Source organism: Neodiprion virginianus, chromosome 2, assembly GCF_021901495.1.
Source record: "Neodiprion virginianus isolate iyNeoVirg1 chromosome 2, iyNeoVirg1.1, whole genome shotgun sequence".
Classification (NCBI taxonomy): Eukaryota; Metazoa; Arthropoda; class Insecta; order Hymenoptera; family Diprionidae; genus Neodiprion; species Neodiprion virginianus.
Genome location: NC_060878.1, coordinates 36,325,757 through 36,340,266, shown reverse-complemented (window position 1 = coordinate 36,340,266; position 14,510 = coordinate 36,325,757). Strand labels below are relative to the sequence as shown.

General features: G+C 45.1%; 1 protein-coding gene and 1 long non-coding RNA gene across 3 annotated transcripts in view; one reads left to right on the top strand and one right to left on the bottom strand.

Annotated features, from left to right (window-relative positions):
* The window catches only part of LOC124297028 (glutamate receptor 1), a 161,407-nt gene that overhangs the window by 91,176 nt on the left and 55,721 nt on the right, over nucleotides 1-14,510 (top strand). For both annotated transcript variants that reach the window (XM_046747592.1, XM_046747593.1), the window contains exon 2: nucleotides 6,862-7,014. In XM_046747592.1, the coding sequence (XP_046603548.1) occupies nucleotides 6,862-7,014 (153 nt within the window). The remainder of the gene's footprint in view (nucleotides 1-6,861; nucleotides 7,015-14,510) is intronic.
* The window catches only part of LOC124297033 (uncharacterized), a 158,929-nt gene that overhangs the window by 93,937 nt on the left and 50,482 nt on the right, over nucleotides 1-14,510 (bottom strand). The window contains exon 4 of the long non-coding RNA XR_006906509.1: nucleotides 5,693-5,900. This is a non-coding gene — a long non-coding RNA (uncharacterized LOC124297033). The remainder of the gene's footprint in view (nucleotides 1-5,692; nucleotides 5,901-14,510) is intronic.

Below are 14,510 nucleotides of genomic sequence, written 5' to 3'. Positions count from 1 at the left end.
TCAATTTTTCAACCGCAACGGAGTGTTAAAAAAACATGGAATTATTGCCATGAGGGCGAAACGTCGGTGACGTTATTCAACAGTGTTCGATTAGTTAGTGTTGAAACGTATTTTGGGCTTGGTCGATATAGGATATAAACACCTTTCCATTGGGAAAGAACAACATCTTTTCCGGCGATATTCATTGTTAATTAACATCCAACAGTTAGATCAATATTTCTGCAGATGTTGCATTTTAACCTTGAATGTCCATTCTTGGAATGAATTTCGTTTGTTTTTCCAGTAAGATAGGAACGATGATGAAACAGAAATTAATCGCGGTCGGATTTTAGGTGAGAGAAAGGGGCTGGAAGGACAAATCCACGCGGTTGAAACGTCGTAGCAAGAAAAAAAATCGCGCTTTATATACGAGACGAGTGCGTCTTGCCATTCCTTGTGAATGTCTCTTGGTATACGGTAATTGGACGCCGGGAATAAACCGTACGAAGAGCCGAATCAATCGAGGCACGAAGCGTAGGGACGTTTGCCCGCGGGGTCCGGGGAAACGGATGCGAATGGACGAACTCCGTGGAAGCTGGAATTGACCAGCTTCACCCGGTTGACACACGCACACTTATCCCCAAGGAGTCGAAAAAATACGAATGAGCTTACGTGAGGTGAAAAAGAAGCTGTCAATTCGGGTTCGATGATTACTCCTTGATTGCGACGAACGAGGAAGATTCTCGAAGCTGCATTGCGCGTGGATCCTGCCACCCCCTCCACTTCTATCCATTCACATCTTCCCTCCTCTTCTATCCTTATGGAACGAATGACGCGCCACGCGATCGCCCACCTCAAGTAACACGACGAGCTTCTTGCCTTGTGTAATTACCGAAGTCTGACGTATAATTAAGTTAATCACGGAAGAAGCCTCTGGGACCTAATGCTACTCCATCTGTCTGTTCGTATCCCGATTGGATGACGTCACAACTGATCATTCCTTCTTCTTCTTCTTCTTCTTCTTCCTCCTTTTTTTCTTTTTTTTTTTATCCAATTGCTGCGCCAGACCCCTCGGCTCTTCAGATCCAGATTCCAGTCGAGCAGAGTGAACGGAAAAATATGCCAGTTAGGGGTTGGACAATGGGCGTCGAGGCACTCGGCAGGATCGAGTGCGGCGATCCTTCTTCGCCCAGCTCGTAACGGGACCACCGACACAGCTAATTCGATAATTAGGCGGTGTAATGGTGGCCAATAACGACGTGCGTCGCGAGTTATCTGCCAGTGTAGACGTGAGCTTCAAAGACTATTTCCGACACGCTTCGTCGAGGTTCCTTGCCTGGTTGAAGATTCGTTTGAAAGCTGGATGGAGAGGGCTTGCCTAGGACCTTCGCCTGGAGCGAGGGAAGGCTTAACGGCCGTTCCTCTGCAGCGATGTAGTTGTACAGAAGCAGAGCTTGCCGGGTCTCCTAAAAGAAACGCCACAAGAAACACGGAGAGAGAGAGGACAGGTATCTCCGTTTCTTGTTTGTTTGCCTAATTGAAGAACAGTATCATGCGATGGTATCAATTCTCTTGGAGCAGGGTATAGTCGAGTCCTCGGTCCGTGCACCGCCGCGCGTCTTTTTTTCGTTACTGCGCTGAAAGGGCATTACGAGACAAAGGCACGACGACGAGCGGGAGCTTACCGAGAATCACCCAGCTGCAGATTCTCCGCCAAGTGGGTTCCTTCTTCGGCTCATGCTACCATCCTTGAGGCCCCGTGTCCAGCTGTCGCCTGACGATTTGGGCCTTCGCTGCCGAGGCACGTGGTCCCGACCGTCAACCACCTGTCTTCGTGCCAAACTTATGCTCGAAATTGGCGCGATCGTTGACAGGTGGAGCGCCGTCGCACGTGTATTGATTGGCGCACGGCATCCTCGCAACGTCCACCCGACGACCGCCGCGACGCCAGCCAGCCAGCCAGCCAGCCAGCCAGCCACACACTCGTGCTTTCTTATCACATTCGATCTCCGTCTTCGACTTGAAAGAAGCATTTGCGTTATATTTCTTTTAATCTCGTTTTTGCCTTCCTTGCTTGTCCCCTCAAGCTATTCCCTTGCCCGCGATTCTGCGACTCGGTCCTCCGCTTGTCTCTAGTTTGTCAGAGAAGGGACGTACTTTGTACGTTCGATCGACACTTTTGATCCCGCATGTACGCAGGATGCAAGATCTTCGTTGATTGATGGGCATGAAAACGGGGGATGGGAAATGAGATAAAAGGAGGGCAAAAATTGTCATCAATCGTGTTCAGCATCGCTCATGCCACTCGTCATTATTTGCCTGGTATGACGGCGCGAATGTATTTCGCTTGGTACAATATATTTCGCCTCTAATCGATTCTCCCGCGAAATTTAAGTGCTCAGAATTTACTAGCCTCTTAGATACCATGGCAACTCGATTTAAGTGCTTTGCTGGGGCTCAGTCGATTCTCGAACAAAGTCTGCGGCTGCAGGGTATAACTCGAAGATCACGATGTTCTAGGTATTGAGACGGGAAATATCACCGCGTTAAAGCATCAAGTGGTCTCTATACCAACAAACGAATAATGCGGGACGTCTTGTTTCCTTACATCAGGTGTTTTAAAGTAGAACTTACAAGCTGAGTCCACTCGCGTTACAATTTGTAAAGTTCAAGTAATCAAGAATTAACTTCTTCGCTAGCTTGGATATCAACAATCACAAAATATCACTTGGTCGTATCTTGTAGAATCTCGATGACTTTGAGAATTCTCAAAACAGATCGCCGTTTCTTTCTCGCAAGTTCCAGGGTCGTATTTTTTGGCTCATCCCTCTTCTCATCCAGCATTCCAATGACAGCAACTTACTTGCGGTAAAATCCGCCAAAGAACTGAAAATAGGGAGAAGCAAAAAACTTGCTAACATCTGTGAAACATCCGAATGCGACGCTGACATGACATATTCGATTTTTTTGCGGGCGTAGGTATATCAGAACCAATTTCCGACCCATGGTCACCCCGCTTTTTTTCACTGGCTGATACGCCGTATTCGTGCCGATAAAATTCCGACTTGCAGACCCTTCCAATTTGATTTGCGACACAGCTTTCTCAGTCGTACGAAGTCGTCTTCGTACCACGTACTCGTTTTTCAATTGCTTAAAAAAGTACTCTAATCAGCTGTATGTATTGCCCGAGTCTGCCAGATCAGAGTCAGATCAATTCTAACGAAAATCAGCTACCTCATTTTCTCAAAGGATCCTTGCCTCCAGCCATATTCATCACAACAGCCCTGATAAGCTGACCGCAGTTTAATTGAATGCCCGCTTAGCTACTCGATTCGACTTGATTTTCCCATCTTGAGTTGCTCCTTTGCAGCGTTACTTCGGGCAATTTGATCGCAGATCCATACAGTTAAACTACAGCAACGAGAATATCGGCCACTGGTTTTGATCATTAGTGTATATATGTATAGGTATAATTTTACGGTCAGGCCACGCAAATCTTTCTATCTCGTTCAACAGATTATACCCAGTATAAAAGCACTGAAGTGAAAAGCTTGGCGAAATCCTTTCTGAGAATAAAAAAAGATTGAAAAATGTGAAAAATCGGGGCTTGAATCCAGCGGGTCGCGGTGTCAGAGAGCCGAATGGACGCGTGATGCATGTCCGCGAGCGGCACCGAGAAGAATGCCACATTCCTCAAGTTTACCGCATTTAATAATAACAATAATTCTCGCGGACTATGCTATGACCCTCGAGCTTTATACTTTCGCCCTCGGTCTGGTTCTTGCCAAATGCCAGAGGGGCACTGAAGCTACGAGATGAGTAGCGGTGAAACCCTCGATAAATCGTGATTATACTTTTTACTATTTTTGCCCCGTTTTTATGAAATTCTATTTATTTACTTACATCAGTTTCTCCCTGTTTACCGATCGCGTGTCACACGGTTGGCTGGAGCCGCCCTGGCGCCGTTCGAGGGTTGGCCTAAAAAACGTGACGGTAACGCGTAATTGACGTTGTTGATAAAAGTGCAGGGCAACGTCAATTATCTCAGCGATTAAGACCGCGGTTAAAGTCGCGGTGATTCAAGTGAAATTACTCGGCGCTTCCACGCCGATGAAAGAATGTGAGTGAGTGAGCGCGACGGAGGCGTCAGGGGTAAGGTAAAAAATGAAAAGCACACCGAGGGCAGGATGTATACTTTGTAACGGCGTGACACCCCAACTTGAGGCGTTTCCATTATTAAAATATAAATCATCTTCTCATATTAATCAATCCCGAAGCTCAAAGCATGCCCGAGTTTACAACATTTTTTTGTCGAAGACCTAGGGGGGGGGGGGGGCGTATTAATTTCACTGTACGTAATTTACAGCTCCCCTTAACGTGTGCTGAACTATAACCTGGTGTCGAGGTTGAATGAATTATTTAATAGGCTAAACAAAGTTGATCAAAGTTTAATTGCCTTGAACGAACATGAGGGATTCGTCGTAACGGTCTAAATCGACTTCCTCGATTTTGTCAAAAACACTCCCCTCATCCATACCTGCAACAATATACGAGTAACGAAAACGATAACGAAACAACGATCAGCTTCACGTTATTACGTGCTGTAAATAAAACTGTTCAACGAAACAAATCGAACTGTGAATGCGGCATGCGCCTTCTTGGCGGAGAACCGATGTTGTCTTTTCGAATTCATCATCGTAGGATTCGACCCTGCAAGGGTGAAGAGGGAGAAATCAAAATATGAAAAACAATGGACAGGTCGCATAGGTATTTGAATCGCGTGCCACTGACCCACGCCTGTAAGTTGGTATATAAGCAACCATTAGGTTGTGGCCGACGGACGGATTGTGGTCACGTATATCGTAAACGCGAGCAAAGAAGGTACACGTATAAATATATATATATATATATATATATATATATATATATATATCTATATATGTCCACTCGTGGCCTCCGGTATTTTATGTGTTTTTTATTTATACCGGGCTACGTTTTCTCCGGAATCTGGATTTCGGCCTCCGTTCGTCCTGCTGGACGCAATTTGCGGCCCGCGGGCACGCTATGTTCGCCTCCGTCAACCGCGTCCGGAATTCCTCCCGAATCGAAAAGTATCTGTGCAGGTATCGGAATACGCGAAGATACATCGCACGTCGCATAGTCTGCAGTGAGCGCATTGCACGCACGCATCAACACGCGTTATATACACGGTTCTCCGTGAAAACTGCGCCTCGCAATCGGAATCGCGGGTTCTTGCCTATCGACAAGCTACGCTACGCCTTAATACAGTTTTCCGCAAAATTTCCGCCACCCGTACGTATAGGTACAATATTCATGTAGTTCCAAATAGTTTACCACTCCTGCACGCTCGTTCGCCTCAACACCTAATCCCTCGTTATACCGAGGCTTTCGTGAAGGACGTATGAATAGGACACGAGGTCCTTTGGCAAGCTTTGTTAACGGCGTTTAATAATGCCTGCATTGTTTGCCAGTAACGCTTCGACATCTTCGTCTCTCTTCTCCGCTTCGATTAAATCCATTGCACGCTGGCATGGTCATTTCGTTTACGATGCGCTAACCGCCCTATAACTACGGTATTCACAAGCTTCGCTGCCTCGTGCACTTGGAAGAGGATTGAACCGTACTCGTCTGCGTCGTGCTACCGAAGGATTTGCGACACAGACGTGATTAGAATAAAAATTGGTCAACTTACCGAAATCTGCACCTTCGCCTAATTCTTAGATTTCATCCTCCCACGCAGTCTCTGCAACGGACTTGTTACTTCTTGCGTGGAACTTGACTGCACACCGATTGACGGTCAAAATAACTAAAATAGTTGACAATCTCACTAATATTGACACCTTCAACTTGTTACACGTTGCAAGCACTCTCCTCCGTGTCAAGCAGATTATCGATGAAATCTGAAACACATGTATTTGTTTTAACGGGCAAGAATTCCACGGTAGTTTGACTAATGAATCGTGCACAGGAAAAAAAACGATCTCATTTAAAAATTCAGTGAAAAATGGTATCAAAGGTTAACTGAATGCAATCGCTTACGATGAGTTAGAATTTGTATAATTTATTTTCAGATAAATCCAGGATGTCGAATCCAATTACCGATGCTGCAGGGATTTGGGTTTGTTAGATAGGTACAACGGGAATCGCGGTAACACTGATTCGGATGCCATAGTGAATTACTGCAGCAATTACACAGTCCATTGCGATGTTGACTGCCTGCTACTGAACCATATTCAAGCCTCGTCATTACAGGTAACGCCAGTCTACCTCGCGAAACGAGATCACGTTGTGGACGAGTTCGCCGACCAATTGAGTAACTAGCCGCTTCGGCGAACTCCGCACGTTGAATCGATGCTATCCATGCCGGTGCATAACATTAATATTAAAGTGAGAAGATATCGGCGTGTTCAGCCCGTCGTCGTACTGTAAGGGTGACAACGAATGTTCAACTGAGCGAGAGAAGTTTTCATTCAAATTTATATTCCACGCTCTCCGTCTTTGCAGCAGACTTGTTGATTATTCATGCAAATTGTGTATCACGGTCATCGCTACGAAACACTGAGTGCAGCCGTATCGTTTCGCCGAGCGTTGAACTCGGTGCATGTTTCAAGTTTCATCTATCCAGCTGCATCCCGAGACGCGAAAGTTTAATTTTAAACTTGTACGCATCGCTATGTGCCCGTCACTTTCAGCGAGAAAGTTCTTCTCGTCTTATCCCAAAAGTTTGCAGGGCATGTTTGACGTCCAGGTCTCAACACTTTCCTCGTCGTTGACGCGAGCCGGAAATTAATTAAGGATATTGTTCAGGCAACGAAGCCTTTGTATCTGTCGAGTTTGGTCAAGTTATTTATCTATTTCCAGGTGCCATATTCGAACAGGGTAACGACGAGGTGCAATCTGTGTTCAAATTCGCCATGCTCAACTACAACGAGAACGTCACCGGACGCCGGTTCGAGCTGCAGGCGTTTGTCAACGTCATCAACACCGCGGACGCCTTCAAATTGTCGCATCTCAGTAAGTTGAATGACCTATTTTGAAATATAGTATCAAGTATGTCAAGTTCGTATATTATTTCATTTTTCGATACAGGCGGTGTCGAAACTTAATACTGGTTTTGACTCTTTCATAATCACCCGCGATTTACCGTCATCGTGTAACTGAAACTCAAGTTTAACGAAACCGTCGAATTTTTTTTCTGCAACATTTTTGCGATAGGAATAGCAACATGATCGTGATGCTACAAAATAACTTATAACCCAATTCTGGACTGATTGAAACAACATTCGTATATCTGGATTAAATAATATGTACGATATGTAAGTACCAGCGTAGATTACGAAAGTTAGATTGGCGAGGAATTGATGTTCGTTTGATAAATTTCATATCAGGATAGAATTATTCGATTTTTACAATCGAGCAGTCAGACAGTTTTTAGAAATTGTGATTCTTTCATTCGACGAATATAATTTCTGAGCGATGTAGGTAACTCGGTACCGACACAATTTAACGTCTCGTTTATCTCAAGTGATGGCCTGTACGGCGCTTCTACACGATAAAACATATCATCGATTAGCTATCGTTCGCAAATAATATGTTAGGTACGTGCTGATGGTATCGCTGTACGGTAGATAAATCGATACACATTGACAGCGAGAAGCACGCGCGCAGGAATTTTTTATTCATAAATGTAAGCTAACTGGTATAAAAGTACTCTTCGATTCCGATGAACTGATGGCAATCGCTACAAGTGACGGACTTAAGTACGTACTGTACCAATTAAAGATTTAATCTCTTAACAAACTGGCGTGGGCCTATATACATAATAATTTTTGCTGTCAGTTCGTAAGTTCAGTATCCTAAGATGTTGGATTGACTTCAGATAGTGTTGAATCAACACTGAATAATAGTCTCTACAAGTCAATACCGAAATTCTTGCTTACAATGTGCTCAGAATGCATGCGTGTAGTCGGTAAGGTGGAATTTGTTTAACCCTTTCACGCACGCAATTAAGTTTTTTTTTTTTTGGCCTCGAATTACATTTAAAGGTTTTCTATGTATTTTTCGACGCTGAATTCTCATACCAAGAAAGAAAATCGTGAGATACCAAGCTTATAGGATGCAGTTCTTTCGCCGCAGGTCTTTGCCGGAATCGTTCTACGTCGGGTTAATCGTAAGTACACCACCGGAGTTTGGGTTGATTCCAAAAGCCGGATGCCCGTATGGCATTTAGTAAAGCTGCACTAATTGTATTAATGCTGGCTGGTTTGCTGAGATCAAGGCTTCCGTTATAATCCTATGCCAAACCGAGGTCCGCGACAAATCTATTATCCTCCACGCGAAACTGCAAAGCTCACCCCTCTGACCCAGCTGTCGTCCGATGGTTTCCTCGGCCCTGAACAGTGTTGCGCTCTACACAGTCCTGTGGCTAAAAGCCACGCTTTCCGCCCACCGAGTGATTATTGCGTTACAGTGTTATCAATTACCAGTTGCATTCAACAAGCTCGGTGTCCGTTCCGCGGCACGGACTTCCGCTTGCTGTAATTGTCGGTTCAGTACTTGATCGTGGTGCGTACACAGCGAAGACGGCCTAATGTTTACCTCCGGAATACCGGCAGTGGCGGAGTTTATTTTTCGTAATTTATCCGATGAAATTTTGCTACGTGAAAACTGATATTATACGTGTGAATTTGGATTCCAGGAAAAATTACACGGAATCTCCTCGTTCGTGTTCATTGTCATCTGGTTCTAAATAATTTAGTTAACGTTTCCTCGTCGTGACAGTAAAATTACATTGTTTCAACATACGCGCTTGGTAATTAAAATCCTCAGTGTCCCGGTACGCTTCGTGGCTGTAAACAGCCTCTGAAAATACACGAGAATCATAAAGAAAAAAGTGTGAAAATAAATAAAAATAATAGAACACGTTCCGCTAGACAGAAAAACGAGACTGAGGTCAGCTGGGGTGATAAATTTCATGCATTTTGCTCGCATCCATCACCGCACTTTTTCACGCGAAAACACGAAAGAGAATAAGAAGCGGGAGTCGATGCAGCAGATCAATAAGGAGCTTGGTTAAGATCGCATTTGTGAGAAAATTGGAACCCCCGAATCGTATTCGGGGGGGGATTCGATGCCGAGACAAAGTCACGGAGCGGATAACCAAATTCCGAATCATGCGCGGATCGAGCTGAATTACAACGACGTATAAAAATGGAAAGAAAAGGACCGCGTCGCTTAAACCATCCACTCCTCGGTGCAGCGTGGGCGCAATTCATCATTTTTGCTACACACACGTATATACAGCAGTATAATATTCGAAGCTCGATGGTAAATGTGTACGAAGGTAGCTCGAGAGGTTGCAGCGCTGGCCAGGGGTGGCATAAATCTGCCGAGGGCTCCCTGGGGTGGCTTTCCTTCTTCGCCATTCCTCTCCCTCGCCCCTCGGCATCGGCATCGCCCACCTCTCTCGCCGTCGGGGGCAGAGACGCGAGATGAATCCAGAGGTTCGATTCACGCCGGTTTATCCGCTGCCTCGACGTGCGAAAGACTCACCCTTGCCTTGGTTCGAATAAGCTGGTGAACTCCGGCTCTTATTCGCCTACATTGCAAGGGGCAATTACATATCGACTTTACCGACTTCATTGACTATTGAATGCTTCGCGCATTCACAGACTCGAGCTGGGATATGACGCTGGGTGATTTCGCTGAGCCGATTCGGCGTACGAATCCTGATAGTAATTTTCATCCGAGCCTTAGAGCCAGGATTAGAATTCTTTAACCATCGGTACCTCGCTACTCCAATGTCACCGGAATACAGATACCGCGGATTGTTATAAATTTTCCTTGAATCGTGGCGCATCGATTACTTTTTTCGCAGTTCTATTTCCATGCAGTACCAACAACGTCAAATCAACACCCCCAATCCGTGAATTTCATACGCGTAAAACTGCAGTCGAACACTGAAAAATGTTCTCACTGCTTGCAAGATATTTATCTCGGTTATCTTTAAGTATCAGCGTTTGTAAGGGAATGTTGTGGGCAGCTAAAGTCTTTGCTCGTTTGCAGGGATAAAAACTCTGGAAAAGTAGCGTGAAGTTTGTGCTATTCGCACGCGTAATGTTCACGTACAATGTGTGAATATTTTACGACGGTGTTTGAAAACCGTGAATTTAGGAGGAAAAATGAGCTATTGCAGCAAGAAATTATTACCGACATTTAACGTTATTCTACCAGTTTCATTCGAATCAGTACGTTTCACTTTGAATTAGTTTTCTCGAACCCGTGACTTTAACTTTGATAGTTTGAAAACTCGACAGCGGTCTGGTTTCTTGGTATCCCGATAGTGAAATTGATTGCCGAAAGAGTTTGAAACAGGATTCGCGTGATTCATTATCATGATCGTGGTTTGTTACGGTGCGTCTATTGAGATACGAAACCGGAGCAAGGTTTCCTGATTTCACAAAGGCATTGTAGTAGATAGAGTGGGAATATTCCCTTTCGGCTAACAACTATAGTTTACAGCGTAGCGTAACCGACGAGTTGGATTTATCAAAGCCCATCAAATCTCGGAGTGCAGCTTTTGTCTGTAAGTGATTATCACCAACTAGGAGCCGTACAGCATCATTGCAGAGAAGCCTCAACTACGGAGGCTATTTGTTCCATGCAATGACGGGTGGATGGAGAGACTCGAGTCGGGGATGGAGGATGGCTACATGGAAGTACTGCCACCAGCCGGCAAAGCGTCATTTCCGATTGCCATTTCTCAGTAGCACATCCCTCCGCATTGTCTTACCAACCATGAGTTGGTTAAAGTTTAGCAGTAGCGGCAGCAGCTTAAGCCGAGGACCAAGAATGTATTTCGGCTACTTATCCTTGCGCCGCTCGCCAGATACGTGCGTTATACATATTGTCGTATACATGTATGTGAAATACAATATATGACGTGTAGTGTGTAGGTGTGTACGGATTGATGAGGAGTAAGGATATTATGTTTTCGATTTAAACTTTTTAATTAGGTCGACAGAATAGCTGATACGCCATTCCGTGTTATTTCCAAGTTTTTAATCATCTCGCACTTTTCCAGAGTTTCGTTTCAATTCATTATACTTTCGCTAAAGTAATTCACGGCGGGAGCAGCGGAGTGAATAATAAAAAACATGAAGGAAAAAATAGGAATAAAACGAAAATTCATACATTCGTCTACGCAAGCCAAGCTGCGACACACATGTGTACATATTTTCTAATTGCAGAGTTTACTCTTGGTCCGTTGTTCGGGGAAAAATTCATAAATATGAGAAGAACCTGAGGAAAATATGAGCCAACGTTAAATCGACCGAAACGGTCTTTTGGGATTTGAACCAACATTTGAGAAATAGTAAAATGATAAAATACAAATTGAACGATTTTCGAATACGAGCGCGCGTAGTCAGTAAACTTTGACGAATGTGGAGTAAAATTTGCAACACTGCCAAGCCTAACGCAATAAATGAAGAGACAGTTTGTTCGTTAACAACTATGGCAAGAGTGAGAAAGCGACGATGCGACCGATCTACCTTGACTCAGCAGACGCATCGTCGTCTTCTCCATAAGCCCTAATATTAGTTAGGACAACCGACACGACGGAAGGCGCTGGGACGACAAGGGTTGTCATCGTAGAGGCTGCTAAGTAGCCACGGGTAGTTGGCTAGGTGGGTAGATAGTTATGTACCGTCTGCGTCGCAAATACCCACCGGTAGATACCCGCCCCCATTTTATACGTATACGTAGGCATACGTATACGTACACGTGCGGATGTACCGCGCCCTCGGGTTCATGGAAGCGAACCGCATAGCTAACAGCACCCGCGAGAGCCACCCTTAAAAATCTTCACCCCTTCGAGAACGTCGTGTGTGAAGAGGGGCGCGCTAGAAGGAGAAGAAAAAGTGAGAAGGAGAAAAAAGGAAGAAAAAATACGGCGGAACTAGGAGGGGAGGGTGGCTGGCTGGCGAGGTCGAGGGACTGTGGCACGTAATAACGATCCGATGAAAAGAGACGAAAGTTGACGAACCGTGCAGTTATAGAGCCAGAGGCGGGACAGTCTGAGGAGAATATCGTTAGCGTTACATGTACACCGTATCTCGGTCAAACAGAGGTCTATTTTTATCCCTCGGCTTATTTCCGCGTTAAAGAAATTTTATTACGTTCTTTGATAAGCAAGCAGCCGACTCTCGTCGTTGATACGCCAATTTCTTACAATATTTCGCCAGAATCCGATTGGCAATGATAGTTAGGGGGGATGAATCGGGGACAAACAGTTTCCGTTTCGGTATAAAGTTGAGAGAAAGTTGGAAAATCGATCCGCGGGTGAAGACTTTGAAAATAATACGGGGACGGCGACGACGACGATCGCGAGGATGAATAATTCGAGTCAGCTGTTTGGAGCGGGAGAATTGCTGAGTAATAATCGCAACAAGGCAAACTCCGGCCTCAATTAAGAGAAACAGGGAACGGGAACCAAAGTCAAACACTGCTATTCCCGGGCCCCGCGACTGAGCCGCTATACCGGCTTTTGACTTGAACTACATTCCGTGGCTCGACTAACCGATCAAACTCCGAGGTTCTTGAGAACTTTGTAAATTTGTACGTAGTCGAACGGTGTAATTAATATTGATGATTGTAAAGTTCTCAGGGAGTGATCAATTTCCATTGCTTTTAATTAGAACGGCTTAAGACTCTCGTCGGGTTTTCCTCCCCCTTTCTTACTCTTTCCGTCCTCTTTCTCTTTCTCGTTTCTCCCTCTTTTTCTCGCTCACGCTTTGCCCCTTATTGTTATTCCGCCTAGGCAAAACTCCGAAAGCGCAAGGGAAAAGCCATGGAACGCGTTGTACGCGCGGTGTTCGCGATAGTCCAGCTTTCGACGTCAAACTTGTGTGAAAAACGGTCGGTACATTAACTCGGGGGCCGAAACTCCGTTACACTAAACAGGAACCGTGAGGGTATTGTTTCGGGATTCCGTGTAGAGTTTGGCGTGGCGTGCGATCTATTATTCAATTTATTATTCACTGCATCGTTCGCTGTCAGCCGAGACCCTTCGAGAATCCAAAAGCTTGTCACTGGAAACTCGTTTGTTGAACTTAAAATTGATCGTCGGCTCAATGGCGCTTCTGGCCTATTACCATCCGAGATATTTTACACGTCGTTAAAATTACACCTCGCCGTTAATGCCGTGATGAGGGTACCGTCACGGATCGCCAGGCCCCCCATCCTGCCGTCCAAAAATACTTCGTTGCATAGTTTCAACGTCGACATTAACGGGGACCGAGTTCGGATCTATGTATCACAGTTTGGCGTAAAACGAACTACCCGACCAAAAAGGCACGGGGTGTAATGATAAGAACCGTTGACGACGTACCTGAAAGCGAGTCAATTTCCGAGTTGTACAAACGTAAGGGAATCGTGGATCGAGCTGTGGCCAAGGCGAAGTCCGGCATAATTGGCTCTTGAAATATACGATCCTAAGTTGGCCAAATTTTATTCGCCTTATTTGATTACTTCACCGAAAAAGAAACGTACGAGTTTGTTCACGGTGTATAACCACCGACAAAGCCAAAACGAAGCCAACAGTGCGTGATACCGCGTCATTCCGTTGTAGAATGAATAAGATACCCGTGTTTCTCCAAGGTTTACTGAATGTACACGTTTCTCTTCAAATAACCGAGATAATCAGCCCGCCCACTGAGACATCTCGTGAGTGTATCAACTTCAAACGTCAAGAGTGATATTAGGGGGACTGGCTGACAGACCAAGTGTACCGAAACATAAAATGCTCGGGAGAAATTCGAGTTTCGTATTACTTTTCGCCCGTAGCTGGGTGACAATGGAATTGATTCATCGTTGTTCGGAAAGTGATGAAAGTATATCGTTTTCCTCGAAGGTCAATTTTGAGACCCCTTTCCCCGATATTAATTGACATATTTCCTTGGTGATTAGAACTTCCATCTCTCACCCCTAAATATAAACCGGGTCGTTCTCCCTGCTATGTATTCATGGCTCTTGATCCTGAGGGCCTCGTCTCTTCTTCGCGAGGTTTTTGTCCGCGGTCATTAGGAACTGCCCGTGAATGTCTCCACGTGAATTCCAATGCTTGAATTCCACAGCCATGCCCGTAACGCGTAGTAGACGGTACCGAAAATGGCCAGCGGAACGGTGGAAAAGGGTGGTTAAGGCTGGCTGAGGGCTGACCGGGAGGATCGGGGGGTCTTCTGTTACGCGAAAGTGTTTTTCCCTGCATTTTCATAAGTTCCTCGTTAAAGTTAATTGGTCTACAAATTTACAATCCCGTAGGTACATACTACCCAATGAAACCGTCCCCGACGCCTACGTGACAGAGTTTCACAAAATTTGAGTACACTTGCTTTAGCTTCGAAATCATTTCACTTCGCGTCGAAGTTGCATTTTGCCTGTCTTGTAGCGGAAACTTTTCTCCTTATGTCTGATATAAAATTCAACCGTCAGCTTAGAATAGTTTAATT